Below are 9,599 nucleotides of genomic sequence, written 5' to 3'. Positions count from 1 at the left end.
TTGGTTATATCTAGGACGATAGAAATTCAATAGTGATTAACAATCAAAATCATTATCAAAAAAAAAAAAACAATCAAAATCAAATGGCCATTAGTTGACAGAATTGACTTTGCACTTGTTGTCCCTAATGTTTCGAATTTAGGTCATTATGGTCCTTTAATTTTTGAATAGTGATATTGAGCATTTCAGGATGAAACAAGATACAAACTAGATCAAAATTGCGCTAAAAAACATGCAAAAGCAAATCAAAATTCTTTTTGTTCTTTTTTATATTTATTTTATTTATTCATCCCATTATCTTAGACTTACTTTGTTTTACATAGCTGGTCTCAAATTTGGGATAATATGTGCATTTATTGCTTTGCATTATGAATAATTTAATTCATGATGTGTTCTAAAATTTTTCTTTTACTTGTATTGATAATTAAACTCAATTAACTAAGTAACCCATTAAAATATAGGGTATGTATACCATATGTAAATTAGGCTATGTTAATTTTGCGCATAATGAGGCTTTTGTAGAATGACAATGCAAATATGCTTTCTAGTGGCGCAATATAGGTTTTTTTTTAACTCTCTATTCTTCATTTTCACATAATAATTAATAAAAAAAGAATTTCTAATTAAGACAGGTAAAATAATTTTACAGGGGCCAATGATTAAATTTCAAAAATGAGAAATTAACCATTTTTTATGCATCTGAATATTTTCCTTAATTAAAGATAGCAAAGTTTTGTGTTTTGGCATTGCAAAAATACAATGAAGAAATTGTTCTATTCTTGGAATAGAGTGAAGTGGTTAAATCTGGTATGGGGTAAAATACATGTTCCAAAGTTTGCTTTTATACTTTGGTTGGCTAAAAAGAAACGATTGATGACTAAAGATAGACTGTGTGACTGTAGAAATGAGTCTATAGAGCATTTGTTTTTCAACTGTCATTTTTTCACATTGTTTACGGGATAAAGTCCAAAGAATGCGATTACCCTATTGAGGTAGTATGATTTGGCAATAGGAAATATTATGATGGAGGGAGCACACATACTTGCTCTGGTTCATTTGTTGCTAAGAACAGAAGAATGGTCTTTGATAACAACTGTTTGGCATTTGTTGCAGGAGAGGAATAAATGAATCTTCTAGCAATCCAGTATGTCTAAGCAGCAAATCGTTGCAGCATAGTTTGTGTGATTCAGCGTGTATGTCTCTCATCGCCAAAGGCTTATAGAACAAAGAAAAATCTGGAAATTTTGCATTAATTAGAACGAAGACTAGACCAAGGATTACACAAATCATTTTGAATTACACACAACTCACTTGTGAGACCCTTGATCCAAAATTGTTTAGGCCAAAGTACAGCTTTCCGAAATTATTATTAGGTAATACCTAGTGCAAATTGATGTTTTTAGCCTCACTAGCTTTGGTTCAAGGACCTCACAAGTTGATTTGCGTGCAATTGAAAACAATTCGTTTAATCCTCATTACATTTGGTATAAATATGTGCAGTTTTGGTGTAATCGCCAGTCATACCACTTGAATGCAAATCTGAATTTATTAACTCGTACAACTAAATTGACTATTACACTAAAATTTTACATATTTACATCAAGTATATATAGTGAGAATTATACGAATGCGCTAGTTTGAATTGGACATGTGAGACTCGTGATCGACTAGTTTTTGTATATAGTGAACACACGTTTAATTAGATTCAAAGAAACCTTGAATCTTTACTTACCTTGACTGGGAGGTAGGAAGCAAATTGATATCAATTAATCGTATGCATCCTAGATAAGAATTCATTTTTCTTCATGCATAATGAAAGTGCTTTAGCATAATTTACATACAATTAGGTCAACAGAATCAGATTCCATTTGTCTTTTAATTCTTGTACTAATCTTTGATTGGTTCTAGATTCATAATTGGCGGGATATGGAACAATTTTTTCTTCTTGAATAAAAGTTTTTCTCATTGAACATACTATTAATACCGTTCATGTGAAATCAAATAAACCTACAAAATTTTAAAGTCGTAGAAATGGCGATGGCAATGGGACCGCGCCATCCGAGACACCGTCAACCACTGCCAAAATCGACGAAATGACATCCAAGAACTAGTCTTCTAGCATGCAATCCAGTTTCCTTTCTTTCTTTTTAGTTTGTTTTTGTATTATCCATCCTTTTGTTTTCTAAGACAAAAGAAAGCTTTTCAAACTACCACAGTCCTATGAGCTTCCATCTAAAGTTCATCAATCCGATAAATACACATTGCGTATCAAGAACATACTCCAATTTTAGATCCATCCCAACTATTAAAATAAATAGAGGAAGTCAACCACAAATATCATAGACAATATAATCTGGAGTATGAGCATGAACAAGTTTTTTAGCCATTAGATTCAAATCTGTAGCAAATCCAATAGATAATTTTTTCTAATGAGCTTTCAAATGGAGAAGATGCATACAATGAAGGTGGAAATAGGAAAGTTTTAAAAACCCAAATCAGTGGAACATGAAAGAGATAGGGAAGGAAGAAAATGGTAGTGGGGGCATTTATGGTAGTAGCAAAAAATATAGCAATTGAGCAGGGAGAGGATGGAGATTATGAATGAGGTCCAACTGTTTCTTTCTTCATTTACCTTTATCTGATGATTTTTCTGATTTCTGATTTTTAAATTTCTCCGTTGCACAAGAATTGTATTTTATTTATGTTTTTTTTTTTTGCATTTTTAAAAGTTTTTTTATTAAAGCATTTGTATGGAGGATAATTTAGCCATTTGACCATCGCTAACAGTAGGATGCTAACAGAGTTATTGCTAAGGGAGGTATATGTTATTTATCCAAACTACAAGGACCATTAGGTAATTTGGCTAAAACTCAAGGGAGGTAAATGTAATTAATCCTAAAAATTAATAGTCAAATCCACAAATTTTACGGTCACTTGGTTGAGTTCGGTAAAGTGTGTGACAGAGACCATGCCCAAACGAAACACCAAACGTACACGAAACTTTCTGAAAAACAGCTCCTTCACACACTCGAATGCAACGGTATCCTAATCTTGTTAACCCTCTGCTGTTTATGGAATGAGGGGAGTCCCTGCTTAAGTTTAGCATCACCCAATCATACATCAAATGGCATTCCAACTGGGACTCCGGCCTCCACTGGGTAAACATTTCAAGAATTTCAATTCCTCATTTTTTTCAAGTAAACCCATTGGAATTCGTAAGCTTCTCGCCGTTCGCCTCTGTGCTCTGGCCCCAAAAGATGCCCAAAAGGTCTACTCACTTCCCTTGTGGATATAAAATTATATGCATTTTTTTTCCATTTTTTTTTCTTTATTGGAACTTTTCGGGTGATGGGTCCTTTTCTTTATCTGCTATGAATTACTGAAGGCCAGTCAATGTTTTTTATTATTTTTTGGGTGGCGTTTTTTTGGGTACTTCTGGGTACTGGCCCTTTTTTTTTTATTTTAATTTTCCTGCTAAAATTGCGAAGTTAAAATTTCTTTTTCTGCTATTTGCATCTGTTTATTAGGTTAACTTTTAATTTTCAGTTTAACTACTCTTGAGCAAGTTCGACTTGATAATAAAAAATTTGAATCTTCTTGGTTTCTAAAGTTTAAGTAACTTGACTTCGTTCTGTAATGTGTAATTCCAACAATAATGTTTCAATGAATCTCATGCTTCTGGTCAACTTGAAATGCTGTAGTTAGTGGTGGAAGTTAAAGAGAAGCTTGAAAAAGAATGTAGCAGTCTTCCAGCTGGAAAAAATGGAAAAGATGATGAAGAGCTGATTCTTTGGTTTTTGAAGGACAGAAGGTTTTCTGTTGAAGAGGCAGTGCCCAAATTGACAAAAGCCATAGTAATTCTCTATTCCCTATGCTGCTTATAATTTTTATACAAGGTGTGGTTCTCATGTTTTTGACTCTCCTCTGCGAATTTTCATTACACAATGAAGGTTAGAAGTACTTTGAAAGCTCTAAATAGGGTTGCAACTGAGTTGAAGACTGCTGAGCTCAACTTGAGCTAAAATACCAGAGACCTAAGTCTCAAGCTCAAGCTTGAGGTCAATACTTTTTTGCTTACTCAAAGCTCAACTCAAGCCTTGAGTTTGAGTTAACCCAAGCCTACTTGACTTGAGTAAGATGAATGAAAAACATATGATAGACATTCCCTCTTGAGCTCAACTATTTTACACCCCTGCAATTGAATTGTTGAAAAATAGAATGCTAGATGGAGAATAGCTTTACTGATTCGTGTTGCATGAGATGCTTCATTGTTGAGAGGCCATGTTTAGTATCTCGGGATGATTCTTGCTCTATTCTTTAAAATGGAATGTCTATCATATGGTTGTTGAATTATGTCCTTCAAATATTCCTTCTACCTTACCAGAGATGGTATCATGAATTTGGCGTATCAGAACTTTCAGAAGAATCAGTAAGATCAGCAGCTGAAAGTGGGAAAGCCTATGTGCATGACTATCTTGATGTCAACAGCAGACCGGTGCAAATAGTAGAAGCATCCAAGCATTTCCCTGGGGTAAGTCTAATGCTTCATTTATCTGATTTTTTATGATTAAACAGTTGATGCTGCCAAACTGCTATTCATGGAAAAAGCAAATCATATCCTGCAATTATTTGCTCTCGGTCTTTGCTTGTGAGTAAAACAACAGTTTTTATGAAAGCAAATAAGAAAGAGAGAGCAAGAGAATTAGTTGTACATGATATTGTTTTGAAATGATACTGCTTCAGTCGAAAATTCTTTGCATGTGCTGTTTAGATTATCAAATAATCATGTATGAAATAACATGAGATTATGCCAGACCCACTAGTGTGCAGAAAATATGACACTGACGGTGCTTGTAGTTTTGTTGATCCTGATCAAAAGCAGAAAAGCATAAGGTGCTCTACTTATTATCAGCTAGTCACAGAATAGTACTAATGAAAAATATCACTTGGATGAAGCAGTCTTCTCTGCTGCTGGATAGCTTTTGCTTAATTGACCAACATTGATCCACTTCAATAGTTAATATTACAAAAGGTCTTCTTATACAACGTCATTCAGTGGACATACAATCAACTATTAAAATTGACTCATGTTGGTCAGTTAGACGGTATTAGGTTTGTAATTTTTGAATTTCAAGTGGGAGGAGTCTCATTGTTCAATTAAGTTTTGTAATAGTGGTGGGAGAGGTGGACATGGTATGTTAAGTATGTTACATACATAAAACCACATCCAGATTCACTAAAGCTTAAAGATGGATCCGTCAAGTCACCAAACTCTGTATTTCCTCATTGGATTGCTCTGTTGCTTTGATGTTAGGATTTGCTGTGTTCTTAACTTTTGGCAAAATTTACAGACTATTTTCTGCTTAAAAATGGATCACTTGATTCTCCAAAATCTTTTTTTTTTTTCCTAATTGGGTTACCCTGCTGCTTTCATTCAAATCTTTGCTTGTATTCTTAAGTTATGGTAGATTTACAGATTATTTTTCACTTTCTGCTATTTGATTGCCAAATAAATTTTTTTTTCTTGTGTATCTGGTGCTATTTTCTTGCCTTTTCTAATTGAGGGTTGTAATGTTTCGGTGCAGAAGCACGATTTCCGTGAAGATGAAAAATTATGTGTTTTCCTAGTTGAGAAGGCACTTAGTAAGCTTCCAGCTGGGAAGGAACAGATACTTGTAATAATTGATCTTCGAGGTTTTGGTACAGAAAATGCAGATCTCAGGTTTCTTACATTTTTGGTAATTTCAAAGACTATCATTTCAACCGAACTTCTGTTGCTCTGTATATTGCATGAGTTACAATGAGGTTGAACAATAGACGAAGCTCTCTATTTTTCAGGATCATAATTTGAGGTTCATGGAGTTAGCCCATTATTTTGACAATTTCTTGTTCCATATTTTCTCTCTTTTTGCTTGATATTTTCTTTCCCCTCATTTCTTTATGTTATTTAACCATTTGTGTTATGTCGGTGCTTTCATGATCCAAAAATTAGTTCATTCATCCAATGCTTTTCTATGTTCACAACAGCTCTGTTAAATTTCATTTCTCCTTTGATTTGTAGTCAACACCTTTTGTCATTTGAACCAGTTTTATTTGCTAATGAATATGCTGGTTTGGGCAGTTTGATGTATTCTACTACTACTATCCAAGGAGGCTAAGCGAAGTCCTCTTCATTGATGCTCCTTTCATATTTCAGCCGATTTGGCAGCTGGCCAAGCCCATGTTGAAATCATATGCTTCTTTGGTAAGCAAGTTTTGGCTACTTAAAAAATTTGAGTTTACAAAATTATTTTGCTTTTGGTATGAATAATCTTTTAGCACCATGAATTTGCTGCTTCCATAATTGAAACTGTAGATCTGAATCAGTATGCATGTCACTAAAAAACTCACTTTTTTCTGAACATGCTCCTGAATTTTATTACTATGTTAATAGCTAACTACAGTTGTAGATTAAGATTATAACATACTCGGCCACCTCTTTCAGCACATTTAGGATCCATCTACACTTGAAATCTACTGTATATATGATGACTAACCATCGTTGACTTCCAGACGAAAATTGTGGCTAACCAACCTAAAGTGAGTATACAAGCCTATGGTCCTGCAGCATTGCCTTTCAGATGCTTCCACTCGATACCTGTTTACACATAATGCAACTTAAGTCAGGCTGAAAGCCTAAGATACTGCAATAGTGCATTTCAGATGCATCCATCTGCTAGCTCCTTACGTGCAGTGCAATTCAATTTTCACCTTATCTGAGTAGCAGTTTTCTCATTCATATTGCTGCACTATTTTTGCCAGTGATGTGTCATGAATGTGTAGAATAGAACAATCGGTGAACCAATGGTCTTTTCATAAACCACTCTTTAATTTCAAGTAATCTCTTGTTATAAAAAGTCAAAAAAAAAGAAACTCAATGATCCTTCCATTTTAACATACTCTGAGTTCCAAGTAATCAATTATGTTTTGAAGGTGAGATTTTGCTCAGCAGAGGTGGCCAGAGATGAGTACTTTACCGATGAAACAGTTCCAGCCAACTTAAGGAAACGATGAGCATTTTGCAGACCAGGGGCTGAGATCTTCTAAATATGGTGAAGATGGTTGAAAGCTCTTCGTCTTAGAGGTCTATGTGACAGAGTAATAGTGGTAGCATTCATTACGTGCCATAGAAGAATGATCTGAGTCAATCATTTTCAGTGATAGCATGTATTTAAGTTACAGAATGTTGCAAGGACGGTACTACGGTTCGTGAACCGTGTTATTTTATAATAAGAAGTTGTAATTCATCGCAAACAATTTGTACAATTTTGTACTGAGGCGTAATACTTAATTACCTTTGATGTGAGTCCTTTACATCTCTTTTATTGTGCTTAATTGTTATTATCTTTTGAAACTAGTTGGGCTCATGGAGTATCTATTTGTGTGTGTGTGTGTTTTTGTTTTGCTATATATCTAGTTTTAGTTGCCTAGCTTTTTCTATAATTAATTTTTTTTTTATTTTCGTGTAAATTGGAGGTTTTGAATCCGAATCACTAACTCATCCATCTCTTCTCAGTCTCATCCAACTCATCCACCTCCCCTCTATAATTAGCATTATTTGCTTTAAATTGGTAAAATTTTTAATAAACTTTTTTTAACCCTTCCACGCTTCCTCATACTTAATGGTGCAAATAAGTAGAGTTCAATCAAATAGATCGTGAGATTATTTGGTCAAAATTTGAGCTCCATTATTCGAGTTCGAGCAATTCAAACTACTTGACAAATTTGAGTTCAAACCTAATATGTGAATTTTAAAAGCTCATTGATCGATCGGGTGCGCGTTGCATGGGTTTGAATTTGAATTTGAGTAAGATAAAATAAAATCAAACTTGAATTTAAGTTTTTTAACTTGAGTCGAATCCGAGTAGTTGAGCTCAAACAGCGTAGCCTTATTTGCACTCTTTTCATCTCCAATTGGTAGGCGCAGGATCCGAAATTTCTAATCAACTTAAATATATATATTATATATATATATATATATCAATAATATTATTGTTTTTTCCATAATACATATCATCTGTAGTAGGGCTAGAGAGCAAACAGGTAGTTTCGGGCTCTTGGACCCATTTTCCCTCGGCATCCGCAGAATGTCTAATGTCCCTTACCACCTGGAAACTATTTGTCAAACTGAAGTTTTAACCATTCAAGCGATTTGAATATAACTTGTTTAAACTTTAGGGTTCATTTCATAGTTTGCCCAAAACTCTGAAGGGTTAAATGTCATTTTAATTATTGGCATTACACCAGTAGAATTTGATGAATTGAGAATGCGAGAGGTGCAAGACGATTGTCAATCACAATCATCTCAAATCATACGACGTCATTAATAAATTATAATTCGTCAAAAACAATTTCTAAAATTTTGTAATAAAAGTGTTAAAGACGTACTACTTCCAATGAAAAGTTTACAATAGTGAACAACACAATTTTGAAACAATTACCACTTTAACAAGCATATAATATATGACTTGACAGAAGTAGAAAAAAGTGGACAAAAGCCACAAAGACTCCAAGTTTTGCCAATAAGACAAAATTTCCAATTGTACAGTTGAAATAAAACCTGGTAATCCTAATAGTAATACAATGCAGTGTGCACACATATATACATATATATTAGAAAAGACAAAATAGTCAGTTAAATTAAGGAAAAATCGTTCAAAACGTCTTTCACATTTTGCAAAATAATTTTTTTTCGTACTTCACTTTTAAAAATCTAATTTTACGTCCATTTACAAATTTATATTGGTCAAATTTGATCCCTACCTAGGTTTTCGACTAGTTTTTAGTTGGATTACATCACGTGCCTTGTATGTGATCATTTTTTAGGGATAAAATTATCAAATTAAATTTCACGTAATCCGATTCATAGTCCCTCTCATTTCACAAATTCAATTTTTCTATCCATTATATTTTATAAAATGAATTTTTTCATTTCTCATTGATCATGTGTACAAATAGTCTTTTTTTAATATATATATATATATATATATATATATTCATTTGATTTCACTTGAATAGTACAAATAACATGTAATATATCTCTATTATTTTTAAGTGTAAGCGGGAGGGTTCAAATTTGAGATCTTTCATTTACATCCCCTCCCCCATACTACCCAATCAGTTTGTTCAAGTGAAATCAAATAGAGATATATTACATGTTTTTTGTACTGTTTATATGAAATCAAATAAACATATATATGAATTTTCATAAATAAGAAAAAAATTATTTGTACACATGTCAAAACCAATTTTTTCATCCCTCATTGATTATTTGTTCGAATAATTTTTTTTAAACCCATATATATATCTATTTGATTTCACCTGAACAGTATAAATAGCATGTAATATATCTCTATTTGATTTTGCCTACAACTACAACTAGCTTGTTGAGGTAAAATCAAGTAAAAATATATTATATGCTATTTGTATTGTTGAGGTAAAATCAAATAGACATATACATAGATTTTCAAGAACAAAAAAAAAATTCCGTACACATGATCAATGAGGGACAAAAAATTTCTTTTTGTGAAATGTGAGAGATAAAAAAATTCATCTTATAA

At 33.0% G+C, this 9,599-nt stretch overlaps 1 protein-coding gene across 2 annotated transcripts; it reads left to right on the top strand.

Annotated features, from left to right (window-relative positions):
* The first annotated feature begins 2,962 nt into the window (after positions 1–2,962).
* On the top strand, positions 2,963–7,353 carry LOC113768029 (phosphatidylinositol transfer protein CSR1). 2 transcript variants are annotated; one of them, XM_027312248.1, is made up of 6 exons: positions 2,963–3,268; positions 3,702–3,854; positions 4,385–4,531; positions 5,586–5,738; positions 6,122–6,244; positions 6,992–7,353. In XM_027312248.1, the coding sequence occupies exons 1-6, from the start codon at positions 3,125–3,127 to the stop codon at positions 7,040–7,042; spliced, it is 771 nt and encodes a 256-aa protein (XP_027168049.1). In that variant the 5' UTR covers positions 2,963–3,124; the 3' UTR covers positions 7,043–7,353. The 2 variants fall into 2 exon arrangements, with proteins under 2 accessions (XP_027168049.1, XP_027168048.1); XM_027312247.1 differs by having other exon boundaries at positions 6,973–7,353.
* The last annotated feature ends 2,246 nt before the right edge of the window (positions 7,354–9,599 follow it).

This window comes from Coffea eugenioides, chromosome 4, assembly GCF_003713205.1.
Source record: "Coffea eugenioides isolate CCC68of chromosome 4, Ceug_1.0, whole genome shotgun sequence".
In the NCBI taxonomy this organism is placed as follows: domain Eukaryota; kingdom Viridiplantae; phylum Streptophyta; class Magnoliopsida; order Gentianales; family Rubiaceae; genus Coffea; species Coffea eugenioides.
The sequence above is the reverse complement of the archived record's forward strand: the minus strand, read 5'-3'. Positions and strand labels throughout refer to the sequence as shown.